Source organism: Sparus aurata, chromosome 19 (genome assembly GCF_900880675.1).
Source record: "Sparus aurata chromosome 19, fSpaAur1.1, whole genome shotgun sequence".
In the NCBI taxonomy this organism is placed as follows: Eukaryota; Metazoa; Chordata; class Actinopteri; order Spariformes; family Sparidae; genus Sparus; species Sparus aurata.
The window spans coordinates 20,969,394-20,987,459 of record NC_044205.1 but is presented as its reverse complement, the minus strand read 5'-3'; the positions used below and the strand labels follow the sequence as shown (position 1 = coordinate 20,987,459).

General features: G+C 42.8%; 1 protein-coding gene across 3 annotated transcripts in view; it reads right to left on the bottom strand.

The window, feature by feature from the left end:
• Positions 1–18,066, bottom strand: part of dlgap1b (discs, large (Drosophila) homolog-associated protein 1b) — a 102,796-nt gene that overhangs the window by 44,122 nt on the left and 40,608 nt on the right. For all 3 annotated transcript variants that reach the window (XM_030398508.1, XM_030398510.1, XM_030398511.1), the window contains exons 3-4: positions 2,951–4,088; positions 699–913 (exon numbers count right to left, since the gene is read on the bottom strand). In XM_030398508.1, the coding sequence (XP_030254368.1) occupies positions 699–913; positions 2,951–4,021 (1,286 nt within the window). In that variant the 5' untranslated portion in view covers positions 4,022–4,088. The remainder of the gene's footprint in view (positions 1–698; positions 914–2,950; positions 4,089–18,066) is intronic.

Below are 18,066 nucleotides of genomic sequence, written 5' to 3'. Positions count from 1 at the left end.
CCAATATTGCTGAATACTTTATGAGCTCACACTGTGAAAAATATGCTGCTGAGCAGAGAATGCCTCGTGCATCAAGAAACAACTTCATCAGAGTCTTCAAATGATAAAGCTCAGCTTTTAACTTCAGATCTTGAATGAAAAGAACTGCTGTGGCGGAGAGAAAAATACCCCTTGCATGTTCTCCACCCACAACGAATTTCCCCTCAATGGGACATCTATTTTTTAACACACTTCAGTACATGAACGGGCATTATGTATTTTGTGTATGTGTCTGTGGTGTTACAGAGGCAAGCTGGAGATACAAGTATGTGGCCGAGTTGAAAGCACAGAACAAGTTATTAAGTTGTGCCCACTGAGAGTCAGGGACTTGCACATGAGACTATGATGGTTGCCATCTTTGTCTTCTGTAGCCAGAAGTAACTACAATTGGACAAAAGGCTAGAGCTTTCACTGTAAATGTGACAATAATTCACAAATATAAATAATGAAGAGTCTAAACAAGCCATTAGGACCATAAACTAATTAGGAAACTGTCTACCCTGACAATAAATCAAAAGAGGAGCAGGTTAATTTCTCATAAGCTTACATATAATAAAAAGCATTTCTGAAACCAGTGGAGTCACCCCCTGCAGGCCATTAGAAAGAAATCTGGTCTGATGCATTTCTGACCATTTCTGATTAATCAAACAAAAACTTACTTGAGCGTGGTCATCTCTGTGAGGGATGGCTGTGTGGCCTTCAGGTAGCTGGCTCGTCGAGCCTGGACCTTGGGCGAGGGTTTGGGGCTGCAGTCCGAGTCCCCGCTGTCGTCTTCTGCCATGGCTTTGATGTAGCTGCCGCTGCGCATCCTCCGGCAAGGAATCTCGTCATCCTTTCCCAGCGGAGAGAACCCGCTCCAGTCATCCTGAGGCACCTGTAGAGAGGAAGTGAGGTGAGATAAGGTAAAGAGGGAGCGAACACATTACACCCCCCCAAGATATGAGAGCTCATACAGATGCACTTACACATGAACAAAAGCGAGGCTCCAACATTTTCTACCCCGGCCTGATATAAATACCTGTATGACACAGTGTACTTCATGCGCTAAAAGCCTAAGTAGTAACACTATCAATGCAGCACTGCCTGGATCATACCATGAGCTTGGGTTGGCTGTCCTGTGTTGCATGCGGCATATCAAATGCAGGGAATGTCTTGTTTTGACAAAACGTTGCAGCACTCTGGCCCCTGTCTGCTCTCCTGACTTTTCACACACACTAATGAAGGTAAAATAAAAGGAGGTAAAGCTATCTCCCAGCCCTAATCTAAAAGAGAGAGAGTCAAAGACAGCAGACCTAGAGAGAGAGGGAAAACAAAGGGGGTTTTGTTCAGCAGAACCACTGCAGTCCCAATGTGAGTGGCTGTTAGGGCACCAGCTCTGAAGTGAAGGAAATGAGATACAGAGCGAGAAAAAAGTGCACGAGAATCATTCAGCAGACCAGTGGGTAGCTAGGAAACCAAGCTGACTTTGATGTCAGGGGGCAGCAGCAGGCTGCGCTAACACCTTGGGAAAGATCGGGTCTGCGATGACGTCAGGCCAATTTATTGTTGTAGAGAAAAAGCCATTAAAGAAATGAATGGAGTCATGCTTATAATCCAATTAACCTCACAGTAAATGTGCATTTCAAATGTTCTAACCTGTGAATTTTTGCACCAGTTCACGAAAAGGTGAGGCATTAATTTAAGTGTGCGAAGTGTGTGAAAACGAGACAATGAATAACTGGATCCCATCCCAGCAGGTGACAAGCAAACAGGAAACAACACATCACCTTCTTGTGTTAAGGATTCATAAAACATAGCTCAAACTAACTAGTGAGGCTGCTCTCCTTGAAGCCTGTTTGTTCCCTTTCCGTTTTCTCTTTCTAGAAAAAAAGAGCTTGCTCTTTCAGGCTGGGAGAAATGTTGCCGTACTGCAGCGACAACATCCTTCCTTGATCTGCTCGCACCGTTTCTCAGGCTGTTAAAATGCACGGCCACACAGAAGTTTCTGCTTTTAATGCTTCCTCACTCTCTCTTTCTGCCTTTTACTTTCTCATTCACAGCCTTCTCCATTGCCCTTATTTGCACTCTTTCAGTCACACACACTCTCTCTCTCACACACACACACACACTTCCTCTTCTATTCTCCCTGCCTTTCCCCTCCACTTTTCTCCTTTCTTATACTTGCAGCTCACCCCAACGTCAGGAAATCTATGCAAACTGAAACATTTTTATCCTCTGTGAAACAGTGACTGAGCACCCACGGCCACCACCACTCAGCTTTGGGGCTGTCAGGAGTATTTTTTTGTTTATTTCTTTGTCTGCTCACCTCTGGCTCTCTCTGATCTCATAGCAGCAGCCTGCACTCGCTCCGGGAATACGATTTAGACGACTGCACACACCAACACTTCTATGACCAAGACGGTACACTCTCAGCTGCTGCATAAATGTAGTTTCATGCGACAATTTGCTATTTTAGACAGGTGTTTCTTGTCTGCTCTCCTGTGCTTTACTAAAAATAAAAGCAGCTTCATGATGATGGTACATAAGCCTGAACCTAAAATCAACATTATCTGATTCTATGTGACTTTTGACATGCTGTGCAGTACACGAGTAAAAGCTTAAACATCCACATGCTCACATATAAATATTTTCATGCACATATGAATATTTCCATGCACATTGAAACAAAGACAGATGCCATGTGAGGATTTTGCAATTATGTGTTTTGATGAAATCAGGGACAAAGTCAGCCTACAATTATTGGAGCCACAGGGAATGAACGGATGGGCTCTGGGTCACTGCCTCCCCAGTCATCCCTTCAGGTTCACACACAAACAAACACGGATGCATGCAGAAGCGTGGAGGAGCAGCTGGCACCGCAGGTTGCGTGAAGGATGACATGCGAGAGGTGGGGCTGTTGCAACAGTCCTACCTGTAGGAAGTGGCAGGTGCGCCCCTGCTCGGCTTTCACTAGAGCTTTATCTAGGTTGACTGAGGCCTTCTGGTAGACCTCTCTCGCTCGGCTCACCGTCAGCGTAGAAGACCACGAGCTCTTCTTCAGCTGCACTTGGCCGTCCAGGGGGCCTACCAGCGGCATGGCCCCGCTGCTGCCCCCAGAGCACGTCGAGCACTTCACATCGTTGTTGCTGCGTGACGTTTTGAGCGAGTGGGCGCTGATGGTGTTGTAAGACTCCATGAAGTACTGCGACTGGGATTTGTCCGGGTGACGCCCCATGGTCATGACCCCAGAGGGCAGGCCTCCACTGCTGCCCCCATGGTGATGATGGTAGAGGCACATCTCCCGGTCGAGCGTGTCGTCTGAGCTCCAGTAGCCTGAGATGGCGGTGCGCATCTTAGGCTCCGACTTGGAGCGGTCTTTGCTCTTACTGCGCTTACTGTGCTTCAGGGTGCCAGAGGAGGAGGGGGGGTCATCAGGACTGGATTTGCTGCCGTTCATCCTCCCGCTCCCTCCTCCGCCAGACCCTGAGGGCCCCTCCAGGGAGTGGGACTTGGTGAAAAGCTTCTGGACAGAGTGAACGAGGTGGCGGATCCGGCCAGGGCTGTCGCTACGTTGGTGTTCTACTGCAGTGCGCTTGTACTGCAAGGTGTGGTAGCCTTCACGCCGCACAGGCGCCTGGTGGTCGAACTGCTCCAGGAGGTTAGAAGGGATTCTGTTGTTGTTGCCACCACCTCCTCCACCTCCCTTACTGCTCCCTGTTGGCCCTGTATAAGGCACCACAGCACCACACTCTGTCTTCAGCTCATGGTGAGAGCTGTAATGTCTGCGAGGAAAGGTGCAGCTGGCCAGATCAGGGTAGGCACTGCACTCAGACTGAAAGGAGCTGCGCTGTGTGTAGCCGGGGTGGTCAGTAGAATGAGCCTCCCCGGGGTTGAGGAAGTAGGACCGACGATCCGCGTGCCCCAGGGTCATGGAGTCGTAAGAGGGGTCGCAGGTCACCGCATGGTGGTGACTACGGCTACTGGACAGGCCTTTCATTGTCATCGTGGCCGGGTCGACGTGCACATCCAACTGCTGCCACGGGAAGTTTGCACAGGCCCCAAAACTAGCTCTACAAAGAAACACACAGCCATGAGGTAGAACAGACAAACAAACAAACACACACACAGACAAGAAGAGAGAGACAGAAAAGAGAATGATAAATATCTCATATTTGCATACACTCAAAGCACAGTGTAATGTCTGCTGCATCTGCTGTAATTTGAAGAAGATGCTTCTTGGCACTCCTTCACAGACGAGAAAACTTGAGGACGTTGACGGGACTTGGACCTGCTCTTTCATCTTTGTCCTTCAAAACTTCCGAAGGGGAATCTCTAAATATAGCAGCCACTTGGCATGTGGTCCCTGACATCCAGATCTGTCCTAAAGCTTCCTCTCGCTCGTCTCTGTTCGCTCTGGTAGATTTCAGTGAGAAAGTGACAAGGGATCGAGGAAACAGAGACAAACAAAGGAAGACGCGGTATCAAGAAGAGTTCAAATCTATTTCCAGCTCAGGCGTGTGCTATATTTGTTCAAGGGTACTGTTAGAAATGAAGCATCAACAGAAAATGTAATGAGAAATTTGTGTTGTGAATGCAGAGGCAACCTGTGCAGAGAGTCCTAATCCCTCATATCATTTAAAAGATGATGTGACAGATCAGCTTGTGCTTAAAAAGTGCATTTATTCTTGCTTTAGACTACACCTGCTCATGCGCACGCAAGCACATGCCCCCACTCACAAACAACTAATGATCATAGCCCGATCCTACACTTTTCCTCCATGCCTTCAGTTCTCTTCTACGGGCAAACTAATTGGCCAGTAAAACCCAGCTGACAGCTTCTGGGCTGGTCGAGGCAAGCTGCAATAAACGACCTTTCCCTTACACGGCGACATGAAAACAATGGCATCCATCAGCGCCCTTAAACTGCCTTTCTTACGCATCTGGGGCTGTGGCTGGCTAACCGCTGAAGCCACACTGTTTCCAATGGACTGGAGGTGAGGCTAACGAGACAATAATAAGAGCCCACGCACCCCGGTTTAGCCCTGTGACAGCAGTGTGGCCGAGAACTGCGCAGGGAATTCATTACTGCGATTTATAATGCACTACCAGAGGCCACTGTGGTAAATAAAAAAAAAGGGAAAAAAATGAGGAGGAGGAGGGGGACAAAGAGAGGAAACATAACAAGAGAAAATGAGGGAGACAAAGTGGCGGAATGAAATATCATGTTAGTTCTTTACATAACTGGGGGACGCTGTGTAGTGCACATGCAGAAGGTATTTATGTGCATGAATATAGATTGAGTTAGATTTATTATTTCCTTTGACGTGGCTGTAAACCGGATGCTGGATTAATTGAAAAATTGGGGAAAATTATTCATGGAATTTCCTCGTCTGTGCTAAAGCAAATCACTGCGGGAGAGAATTAAGCCGATATATTACTCTCGTATTGTTAGAGCGAAAATGAAAAAACATAGAGTGGTCAATCCCCACAGCCATCTGCAATATCCTCACAGGAGTGAACACACACAAAGCGCGCACTACATACCACACAGACACGCACAGTGTCCGCTTCTTGCAGGGCACTTAAAAAGTGGGCTGTGTCCAACTAAAGGTATTCATTGCAGTTGACAGAGATCCCTTCTGTTGGCCGCTGAAGCACAGAATGTGACCTAAATAAAAGGCCCTCGCGGTGATCCACAGCAGCGTGTTTGTGGCACAGCTGTCTGCAGCACTGCACTAAAGCTGAAAAGCTGAAGTTGGGTCATGCTGGCTCTCTGCCTGCTAGCCACGCTAACGCGTGTACACGCAAACACCGACACACACACTGACATACAAATACATAGTGTATCTGACAGGCTGCATATCCATGCTGAATTCTGATGCTGCTCGCTTGTAAAGCGCAGTTTATCAACAAGAGGAAGAGGATCTGCTGGTTGTGCCATGTCTGTCAGGTAGCTACGGCCAACGGTGAAGAGAGGAAACCACATAGACAGCTGCAGTTATGTATTATGTTATATGTCCATCATGGCTGACTGACCTAGTTGTGTCTTTACCTGTCTGGTCAAGCAACCTCAATATAGCACACCTACAACTGGACAGGCTCTATTACAACTATGAAATAGTAATAAATACGTTTGACAATTTCCTGATGTTGAAAATGTTGAGTGGTGTTAATACATTTTGATCGTGTGACTGTAACTTTTCCTAGCAAATTTGATCAGCTGTATCTTGCAAGCTAATTAAGCTACCTGAGTGAGGTACCTGAGTCAATTGAAAATGCTGTTCGGGTCTAAAATATGGGCCTCTCTTGGCTACATGATATCACACAAAACGGCTGAAGCAAAAGCTGCATCTCCCAGGCAAAAAGTTAGGATAGGCTGCCGACTGGATGAAAATCTCAGCTCATCTGGCTATTGTTTAACTTCTTTTCTTGTTAGCATGTTCAAAAAAGAACATTCACTTTTAATGTAACAAAAGAAAAGGTTTTAAGAACAACAACTTGCCAAATTAAAGTGTCTCGCAAATGTAGCTACTGCTATTTCTGGTAACATTGGTTGAAGTTGCTGGAATGTCAATTTCCACAAATCAGATAGAGAGCAGGACAGAGCTATTCTTTTTAGTACATTTTTGGCCTCTGTAATGTTTAATATCGGCAGTAGGTTGTAAGTTAGTTAGCCACACATGCTAACGATTGCTGCTTAGGATGGAGCAGCTTCCTGGAAAGGCGTTCATCAGTAACAGCCGCTAAGCTGCGACTGAACAGTTGCTTGTTTGTTGGAGGGATTTAGTGAACGGTCAACTGTCACCATGAGCCACAGCAGCAGTACAATTCCATGAACTATGGTGCTTAAAAACCCTTCTTTCACAACACAAAACCAACAAGGAAACAAATGAAAAACATCAAGAAGACCCAAACAACTTGCTCCTTTTACTTTGTGTGAACAGGCTCCGAAAACCACTGAGACTTCATTACATTTAAAGTGATTGTGTGCTGAACAGCAAGGTGTGCAAACAAAATGCAGGAGTAGATAAAACAAGTCAGGCTATGAATGTTAATGCCCATTAGCACCTGCACTGCATCAGCACAGCGGTCAAAATTCTATTTAGATGCCATGCTTGTTTGGGCTCAGATGAGATAAATGGAAAATAGATTTTTCCTTCGCCATAATCTCGCACAGTAGCCAGTCTCGGACGCATCCTCACAGCGGTCAAATCCATTCTTAATTTTCTTTATGTTGGCCTAAGCTTTCGGAGCTTTGATAAAATAAACAAAGGCGGTACGAGAATGCAAAGTAACATTGACTTTACTGCATACCATCTTTGTAGGAAGCTATGAGATCAATATGCCTCAGTGTGAGAAGACTGCCGCAGCTTTGCTTGCTGGCAAAATGAAAAGGCTGCTGTACAGATTGCAGCTAGTCTATCTCCCTCAGTCGACATCAAACACCGGTTGCGAGATGGAGCTCTGGGCTTACAGAGCATCTTTGAGGCCACACGGCTACAAAAGGTCTCTTCCTCTCTCTCAAACCTGGCAATGATTTTTCTCCAAAGGTCGAAAACATTACCAGCCTCCTCACCACAGGGGGGGCAAATCACCTCAGTGGATGTGGCTCATCATCTGTGTGTGCGCGTGTCTTTATGTTTGTGTGGAAGGGGAAGAGACAGTGCAGCACTTTACCTCTATTTTTCAGGTCAAGTGAAATGTTGCCTTGGATCCTGCAAACGTTTGCAGTCTAAGGCCTCTGCATGAAATTACTGCACAGACTGGGTTCAGTATGTGTGAGATAGGAAGAGGACGCTAGTCGCCTTACAGCTTTGTCTTCTGCATTGTACCGGCCTTTAAATAAGGGGAAACACAAATAAAAAGTACTCCTGCATACTCATTCATGATTTAGAATCTAATACAAAAAGTTCCAGATTTGCGTGACATGCAGGGTGCATTTCTTACATACCTGATTCATGTGACCCACTTTCTACTTGCAAAAGGGTATAGTGCACACTGTGTTCTTGTATTTTTCATGAGCAAAAAATCTCATCTTAGGAGTCGCTCGAGTTTTTCCCTCTTTTGGCATCAATATTTGTGCATGAATGAGCCGAGATGCCAACCTTGAGATTTGAAAAACAGGAGGATTTCAAAAAATGTCATGGTCCTGTCCCTTTTGTTCAGTGTATGTGAGTTTTCTGTGTGTTCCAGTCTGTGTGGTGTCTTTGTCTTCTGTGTCTTCCTTCCCGTTTCTCTTGTGATTTTCCCTCCGCACCTGTCCTGTGTCTGTTTAATTAGTCCGGCCCTGTTACCTGAGTTCGTCTGCCTTCACTCCAAACTTGCACTACATCTCCTTCATTAGCTTTTCCCTCCTCCCAGCGTTATTTCAGCCTATCAGCTCCTTCCCTTCTGTAGAGCTTTTCCATTCATTACCTTCACCTGTGTTTCTCCGCCTCACTCCACCTCAACTAATCCCTTCCTTAGTTTAGGTCGTGTTTAAGTCCAGTCTTTCGTTCAGTCACTGTCAAGTCATCTGTTGAGTTTCCCTGATCCTGCTGCTGGGTTTTTCTTGAGTGTTTGGGTCCAACTTTTCTGCTTCAACGTGACAGAAAGCAAAGTGGTGTTCTGGGAGTTCTTCCCTCAAAAACGTGAGATTGAAGGACTGAATTTCCTGCATTCTGATGACATTCAAAGAATGAAGATAGCAAAATAACAGGTAAAGGGTAAGATCATTATTATGTCATATAATTGCAATTTTACTTGAAATTCTTAATTGTATCACAGAAACGGGTTATGATGACCAATAGGGGAAAAAAGTGTGAAAATTGTCATAAATTAAGGCCTCGGAAAGAAACCTGGAGTGAGCAATGACAGATGTTGAGTCTCCCGGGAAAATTGAGAGGGTTGACAAGTATGGACAGAAGTGCAATATTGGTGAAGAGAATTTTGTTAGTGGTACTCGATGCAAAGAGTTGGACAGTTATACGCCTTTTTCAAAAACAATGTCCCAGTAACCATAATTGCGCACGGCTCTTGTAGAGGCTCTAATAAAAACAAAACTAAATTTCTATTGTCACAAAACGTCTGCATATTGAGATACCACCGACATGTTTCTATTTTTTTGTAATTTGGGTGAAGTGACCCTTCAAAACTAAAGAGCATAGCATTAGCATTAAGCGTGTTTGAGTGGAAGAAGTCAATATAGTGGAACATTTTAGGAACGACATAAAAAACCCTTTCTTTATACAGAAACACACACAGTATATTCAGTTATACTGTGGAGCCACTTTAAGAGACCCTTCAATGCAACTTCAACAAAACTCCCCCGTATTTATAAATATTCAATTACATGAATATTTGACGGTTTAATATCTTAAAGTGAAACACACACACACACACAGTAAAGCCGGGGCTGGCAGAGAAGCCCGTTACAGAGACAGAGAGGATGTTCTCATTGTGGATGTGTGAACAGTGCCTTTAAGAACGAATCCCCCAGAGAATAATGTCGTGGAACATTTTAAAGACAGCCAGGGGCCAAAAAGCCGTTGAGGGAACTGGTAATTTTTTTGTGTTTCCGGATTATGTAAAAGTGGCTTTTAGGGATGTCAGGAGAAGCTGAGAAGCACTAACTTTAATGTCTCCCTGTTAAAATGACTCTTAAATGATAGATGACTGTCTCCCTCGACTGTCCTGTCTCTCTGCAGAAAAGGCAGCATTTTGAAGAAAAACAGCACATTATTGCTTTCAGTTTATATGATTTGCTTCATAAAATATTTGAATGTCTACAAAAGCAATAACGGAAACGATAAAAAGTCCTGTCAGTGTTGGAGAGTGAATGTCCCCCCCACCCCACATGAAATAAAATGGATTGCTGAGAGCACTTTATTTCTATCAGCATAATATTTTTTATAGGTTTCTTCACTGGTCACACAGAGACAGATAAGAGGCCAGACAGTTTATCTTTACTGTCACAGCTTATGCAACATTTTCCCCATTGTGATTTGCATGCAGGCTTTCTTCAAAACACACAGGAATTAAATCACTGCGTGGCAACTCATCAAAAGACGCAAAATAACATAAAAAAAAGGGCACATATTTACAGAACATCTTTAGAGCGTTTCTTTTTAAGCAAACAGATCATTATACCGCGTCGTATAGATGCAGTATTCCCGGCGTGTAATAGGCATGTTTCTGCTCACTGTACAGGCTGCATTATGAAAACACATGCCTCCCTGGATGGATTGATGTTCCCGATTTCCGCAAGACAGCTCCTTTCTCACAACCAAACTAATTAGGCTGACTGTCAGGGCTCTCTCTGACAAATGGAGTGACTGTGCTGAGTTATAGCTCAGGAACTGCCTAACACATTCAGGAGATAGATTCCTCTAGTGATGAGGTGTATTTGATCAAGGTAAACAAATTAACAAAGGTATTAAGTCGAGAGAAAGCCTGGTTTTGTTTGTCTCAGGCAGAGCTGTCACTGAGGCGAACACTTCTTGTTTGCAGAACTCCAACAACACAGGAGTGTGTAAGGACGCAATGGAGGCAACCTAGCATTGGGAATTGAAGGTCGTTTTAAAGTTAGGAGGTTTTAAAAGTGCCTTTCTGTGTAGCGCACATGAAAAGCATGTCAACATTACAATAATTTGACATGTCATATCTGATATGTTTATTTATCTTTAATTCTCTCCGCCGAGGAGGACATGTTTTCACCCGTGTCCTTTTGTGGGTTGGCTGGTTGGTTTGTCAGCAGGATTACACAAAAACTAGAGCAAAACTTGGATAGAAGATGTGTCTTGGCCCAGAATAGACCCAGATAACTTTTAGTGCAGATCCGAATAAAGGGTCAGGCAGCTGGTGTCTATGGCTGAGTAAAAAAGCAGACGGTTGGGTTTTGGTGGAGGTATGCGCTCTACTGTGTGCCATATCGAAATATGTAAGAATTGACGATCTGTGGAATTCATACTCAAAACAAATATTGGTAGAGAAATCGCTAACTGCTGCTAACTCTAGCTGCTATTAGCCAGTTAGCTCACTTAGTGTTCAACTAGCACTCTGACCTGGGAGAAATACTGAAGTGTTGGTTCTAACACCAATAGCACAGGAGTATTAAACAGGTTGGGGCTAGCTGGTTAGCATGCTAACTTCAGTGTATATGTTTGCAACACACTGCAATAGTCGCATAACATCAGAACTGATCATGTTAGTACATTTTTTAATGTTTTCGACTGAAATTCTCACATATTACACCTTTAATTACCATTAAAAGCACTGATACAATAAAGATAATACTTTTACAGTACAAGGTCATAATGTCAAGCAATATCTCAGCATCAAAATCACTTCTCATTCGATTGAGTGACGCAGACAGTCCATGTAGAAAAACACGTGTTGTAATAAAGTGTTAGAAATGTTCTGACTGTAAGATTGCTGTGCTAAAAGCCTTTACCCCCTTTTCAATAGAGATGGATGCCCTCATCATGAGTCCCTTGATCTTTAAAGGAAATAGATTGAACTGAGTGGATCTGATACTCGGCTTTGACATAACAAAAGGCCATGACACCATTGAGATTGCTATTATGTGGCTAAAGGTTGAATCCATCATGGGCATGCAGTGAGAATCAAGGATAAAGACAGCACCTATCTGTTCACATTAAAGGGTAACATTTACAGTCAGATACAAATTCTATATAAGACCGTCATGTGTTCGCTCTGAGTATTTGGCTCATTGCTTTTTCTCGAGATGTCAAACCCTGTCAAACATAATCTATATTCACTTGTGCTTGATATTTACCTCGACCGAGGACATTATGTCTCATTTTATTTTATGTTTGTCAACAGTATTACACAAAAACTCCTGAATGGATTTCCACATTTTCGTTAAGTCCTCAGGGAATAATGCATGGCTCTTGATGAAAGAAATCAGGTGTACTTATTCAGATGGTATTCTATGAGTAATACTCGATGACCTATTTTCAAATTAAAATGTACTCTACATTAGCACAGGCCGTTCCTTGCACTCAAGCCGTGAGCCCTATCAGTAAACTAAACTAAGATACGGTTTTCCTTTTTTAGGATATGCTGTTTAAATGTATTGCAACCATTTACAAGTCAGTTCAACCTTGTTTAAACTTGATCTTTTGAAAAAAGTTTTTCTGATGCTACATTTTTCACGAAGTTAATTTTCTTGCTTTTGATTATAGATAAAACCTACATGTCAAAACGCTTCAAGGGTAATACAGATATCAGGGATAACTGATTATGGATGTTAGTTTGGTGTCCAGGAGCCAAACCAAAATAACTGTTTTAGAGGACAAAAATGCCATATATGAGTACAAGATCACATTTAGCTTTTACATTTGTACAAATATCAGTATGCCTATTATTAAATACACATCCATGATATTATCCAGTAAATGTAAGGAAGTCAAACAATTGCTTTAAAATGGAAGGTAATTCAAAGACCTGATGCCAGTCAATGGATTATGTCTTAGTGAGAGGTAAGGTTGAGGATTTTTATGTGGACACTTTCCTTACATTCAATAAATGACTTGACCTGCCTATGATCAGACGAGGATCGGCGCTGCCACCATTACTCTGAGTGTTTTGTAATTTGTATCACAGGCAGATTGACATGTTTGTAAATAGAGAAGGAGAATAAGATGATGAATGGACCTCTGATTTGCCTCTATAATTTCTTTCTTGTTTATTTTTAATACTATGCTTATGAACTTTCTCTTGAATCGATAATGTATAATGGGAAAGGCTTGTGTGAAATTTTGTTCTGTTTATCTAAAAGTTCAATAACGCTATCCATAAAAAGCAGGCAAGGAAATTGGACAAGGGAGGACAGCATCGCCATGGAAACAAATGGATTTTCTGGTGGAAGACAATGTGTTTTCACCCCAGCTAATGAGAACTCATATGAACCAACCGCTCTGGGATCACATGTGTGGACAGCAACAGAAGTGGTCATTTCTTGTGCTTTATATCTTCATGTACCCACAGGGCATGAAGAGATATTGTGAAAAATGGCCAAACGCCTGTCTTATCATCTATTTTTAGACAGACATTTTAATCAGAAGCACAAAAGATACAGTAACAGATAGTCGTGGATGCATTATCGCTGATAAATGTAATGCAAAAACTATTTATCATACAGGTGATTAAATAAATTCTGCTTTATTTGTCTGGCACAACTGTTGGACAAAATAAGTACATAAGGCATGTACCAAAGAATAGTGAATTAATGACACATGAATAAAGGGGTCTGGGGGCTCTGTTGTAATTACCTTGAGCCTATGATGGAAAAGTTCTATGCTGATGAAGGTATTATCCATGATGACAATGCTCCAATCTGCAGGGTGCAAGGGGTTACTGAATAGATTGATGTAATTATTACTATTTATTTTAATAAAAAAAGCTCTCCAAAGCTTGCAGAAAGATGCAGAATAAATGTATCTCTTAATATTATGATTGTAAATCAATCATTTTACAAAGTTTGTCGGGTCCAAAATGGTAGATTGGTTCTAGCTTCTATCAAGGTTCGTGAGCCAATAGTATAACGAGGTTGGTACCGTTTGCAACTTTAACGTTAGCGAGGTAGCATTAGCAACATTAGGAACACTAGCAAGCTTTAGCAACATTAGCTGGTGCACAAACTGACAACAAATTGAGGGGCAGATGATTTGGAAAAAAAACAGCGGTGTTGTATCATGAGTGTAATGAAAGGCGGAGATGGAATGCCACATTTAGTGGCTGAATGTAATCAATGACACCTTAAAGTATATCACATGCTATGGAAATCACAGACCACAAGATCTCAACCCGAATAATCTATGGCAGATTCATGCTAAGGTGTCAGTATGGTTGCCTTATTCAGATGGTCAAACAGTATCCAAAGCCAGCTCTTACTTTTCTGATGTCAGAATTCCTTGTCAGACAAAGATTTCCAGCAAGAGTGTGGCATTATACGGGGATATCTTTGCTCCCTTCAGTGGGGTTCCACCGAATCTATGCCAAGGAACATTTATGCTGTTTTGATGCTTTTGGCAGCCCTTTCACCCCCAACAACCCAAATTGTGGGCTTTTCCCCTAATGCGTCATGCATCTACAGAACTGGATTAGGGCCGCTGTAAAAAAAAACATTTGAGTTCTGACTTTTCTTTTTTACACAATTCTGACTTTTATCTCAGGATTCTGGCTTTCTTCTCAAAAAAGTGAGAATCGTGGAAAACAAGAAGAATTACATCTTTTTTAACGGTGGTCCTGATCTCCCTCCATACAGTATGCATCTGTACATGAAGGCCATGTATAAGACACAGGATTTGTTTACGGTTTTAATCATGGGTTTATACATGTATGGAAATGAATTGCTTCAGACTTTTTGCTTAATCTGCATTTTATCACAATTCCTCTCAAAGTGGGTCACTGTAACATACAAAAAGCCACTCTGAGTCAGCCAACACACAGACTAATACAACATCGGGTAAAAGGCGTCCACATATGTTTGGGTATGCACATCCCCCCCCCTGTACGCACACAGAATAATAAACTGTATGTTTATATTCTCTCTTAAGAGCTGTGAAATCTGGGGCGTCTAATCCGGCACTACGTGGAAGTGGCATAGTGCTGTGACGGTGATAACTAAATCAAACCCTGTGGAGTAAAGGCTGAGTGTGCACGTGTGTGTGTGTATGTATTTCTGTGTGCATCTCTCTGCATGTTCTACATAACTCACTGCACCCTCATCCCTCAGCCACGGCCATGACCCACATGTGAAAAAGTTGCTAATGCAGCTAATGTCAGTGTGAGGCTCGCAACGGTGGCATTTCTCCAGTGTTGGTACACTTGTAGCTCAATATAAGAGTGCTCCTTCGTCCTCATTATCACTGCTATTTCCAGCCATGCAGTCGCATGTGAGCGGGCTCAGATAAACCCAACACGGACAATTAAACTTTACAAAACAAACTGTGTGTATTTTTCAGCCGCCGCGCTGTGTGTTTCATGTGATGATTGTTTTTTAATCCTTTAGTAAGTCTGCTTACTAAAAAATCCGGCGCCTCATTGCACGTGACTTGCGGGGCGATTGTGTTGTTTTATTAAAAAAAAATAAAAAATAAATAGACCCACGTTCACTGCAGTGCGGGTGTGCACATGAGCTTTGATTGTACAGTATGTATAGTATGCACAGTACAGTCACTTGCCACTATCAGGAGGCATTAGCATCAAACTGCTGCCAGAGGCATCAAGAGTGTCAGGTGATTTGAGGCAACTGATTCTGCAATTAATTACATGTCAGGAAACAGAGCTGACCATAAGTGTGCACGACTCGTGTTAATATGCTTTTAGTGGATGTAGCCTAATTCCTAACTCTGTCCTTTAACAGACCGTTTATTAAACTTTCATGTGACTGTATGTGCTAATAAAGATTAAATGTTGTATTAACCTAAGCCTAATACCAAGCAATCATTCCTGGTTTGCATATAATGGCGTAATGAAGTAACTCCCTACAGCTCAGAAAATAATTAAGCTCGCTGAAAAAAAAATGTCAACAAGCCAACAAGACTGCAAAAAAAGCAGATTCAGCCGGCTGTTTCTTTTGTGGAAACACTTTACAGCCATGTGCTGACAACCAACAGAAGCCCTTTTGATGAGATTACCTCAACGCCATCTTTAAGACTAATGCAAGGATATCTGCTTAACTTCTGCTGGCAGAGGTCACACGCTGGTTACGGCAAGTAGTCGGGTGAAACGACAAGGAAAAGCTGTATGATTTGTGCCTCTCCTTCACCGTGGGTGGCACGTCACATCGAGGACACGTCAACAGACGCCTGACAGATCTGGGCGTGAGATCCAGCTGAGCAAGAGTAGTGGGTGGTGTGTGTGTGTGTGTGTGTGTGTGTGTGTGTGTGTGTGTCTGTGCATGTGGAGGGGGGGGTCTAACCCGCTGTCTGCTCGCATGAGTGCTGGTGGACGCGTATCCGATGCGACACGCATATACACAAGGAAAGCAATCACAAACGCGGATGCGTACAAACACAAACAGACACACAGACACACACACAGAGACTCACACAGAGGCTAGGAGGCATAATTCCAGCTCTCCCTGCACACTGTGGAGATTTGAGCCTCGACCGAACATGCTGCCTGCACGGAGAGCAGGTGTCAGACCAGGTGAGTGCTGCGCGCTGACGGTTAGCGGCGAGCTCCCAGCTGACCTCACATGAAAACTTGGTGAGAGGGCATGAAAATTTCCAACGAAATGAATTCAGCAAGGCTTATGTCATCAAAATGGACTCGATTATGTCTCCTGCCAGCCCAGGTTCAGCCAGTGTCTGTCAACGACTCAAGACTGGGGCCTTGTTGCTAAACTCGGATAACTGAAACTGTCTCATTTCATGCTAAGGAAAACAGTGGCTGCGGTCAACACGTTTTTGTTATTCAGGAGTTCAGCAGCCTCTTTAATAAATAGTGCATCAAAAAAAAGAGGGAGAGAATAAAAGAGAAACACATCAAAAAGAGAGAAACATGAAATGAGAAACTGGGTAATGCACCACAAAGCTTGTTGTTTATGCGATGCGTGTTCATGTCTTCCCTCTAATTAATTCTCCTTTTGTTTATGATTCACTCCAGCTGGCCAGAATTATACCAGCTAATTTCCGAAAAGCAAAATAACTCGAAGATCGAGATATTACATGTCATTTGTGCTTCCAAGTTCAATTGAATCATCATCAACATTTTGATATAAAAACCTCCCTTCTCACGCTGGAAACAAGCAAGTGCTTCACAAATTGGTGATTTTTTTTAGGGCAGATTCGCAGTTTGTTTCAACGATGTGCAGAATGTTCTGTTCTTTTGTCTGAAAGGTCATACGCAGAGGCAGTGGAGAGAGAAAATTAAAATCAAACGCTTCAAATGAGCTATTATAGGTGTGGATAGTTATCCTGATTAGCCTAAAGAGTACACAGGTCAAGTAGAAGTGAATGTTAGTCATATGTTCAAACACAATTGTTTTAAAAGTGGGTCTGCTTTTGGGCTGAGATCGGAAGAAACTAAGTAGGTTCGTCTCAAGTTGCACGGCTAATATAATGCATTTTCATGGAAATAATGACTTATTCATGGTAAAATGATCAGTGTGCTCAAAAGTACATCAAATAAATATCTCTCCTCAGCCGCCGCCGCTCTGTTATTAACTGTTGGAATTAGAGACAAAGCATTGAGGGTGTAAAGGTGATTTGCTGTTGAGTGTTTCACAAACGGCCAAATGAACTGTGAAATGTGCCGCTCATTGAGCAAGTTCAATTAGCTTCCCATTTCATAATTTGCTCAGGTGCACACAGATAACAACTGACTGGTATACTGAGGCGACACAATTTAATAACATTAACTTTTTGAATTTTAGATGTTATCACGGGCGACGCTCGGGAAGTGAACCACGGTCCAAGAGTCTCATTTCTGCAACAAAGAGATATGATCTTAAATTAGTATTTGAAAGGTAGAAAAAAAAAGACTTTAAATTTAGTTTGCAAATGTGTTATTATGAATTAATGAACTGGGAAGGCTCCAAGATAAGGAAGTTCGGGCTGAGTGTTTCCCAGCGCTCTATATTAAAATATATTACGGCCTCATTAATACCTTAATCATTTAAAGTGCTTGAAACACTGCACCATTTATATAGTTGCTGAAGGCTTGGACGGATTAATAAATATTTGATTCCTATCACTTAAATGTCAGGTTTAGGGCCTGAAATCGTGTATGAAGCCGTTTCTCAAAAGCTCTTTTGCATGCTCAGTGCTTTATGATCACATCATGCTGTTACTTGACATTCTCAAGGTACTCAATTAATCTTTTTTTTCTAAATGTGAACACTAAAAAATGTAATTTCAATTGTGAAAAATAAGTCAACATCTGCACTGGTTCAAAGGAGGAAGGTGTGCAAAGACCTGGAGAAACTGTTTTTAGTGGTGAGTTCCACTCCTGCAGGCATGCTAACGTTGCTAAGGTCTTCAGCTCTTCGATATATTTTGTGTTTGAACGGCTGTTTCCTCAGGTTAGACGCATTGC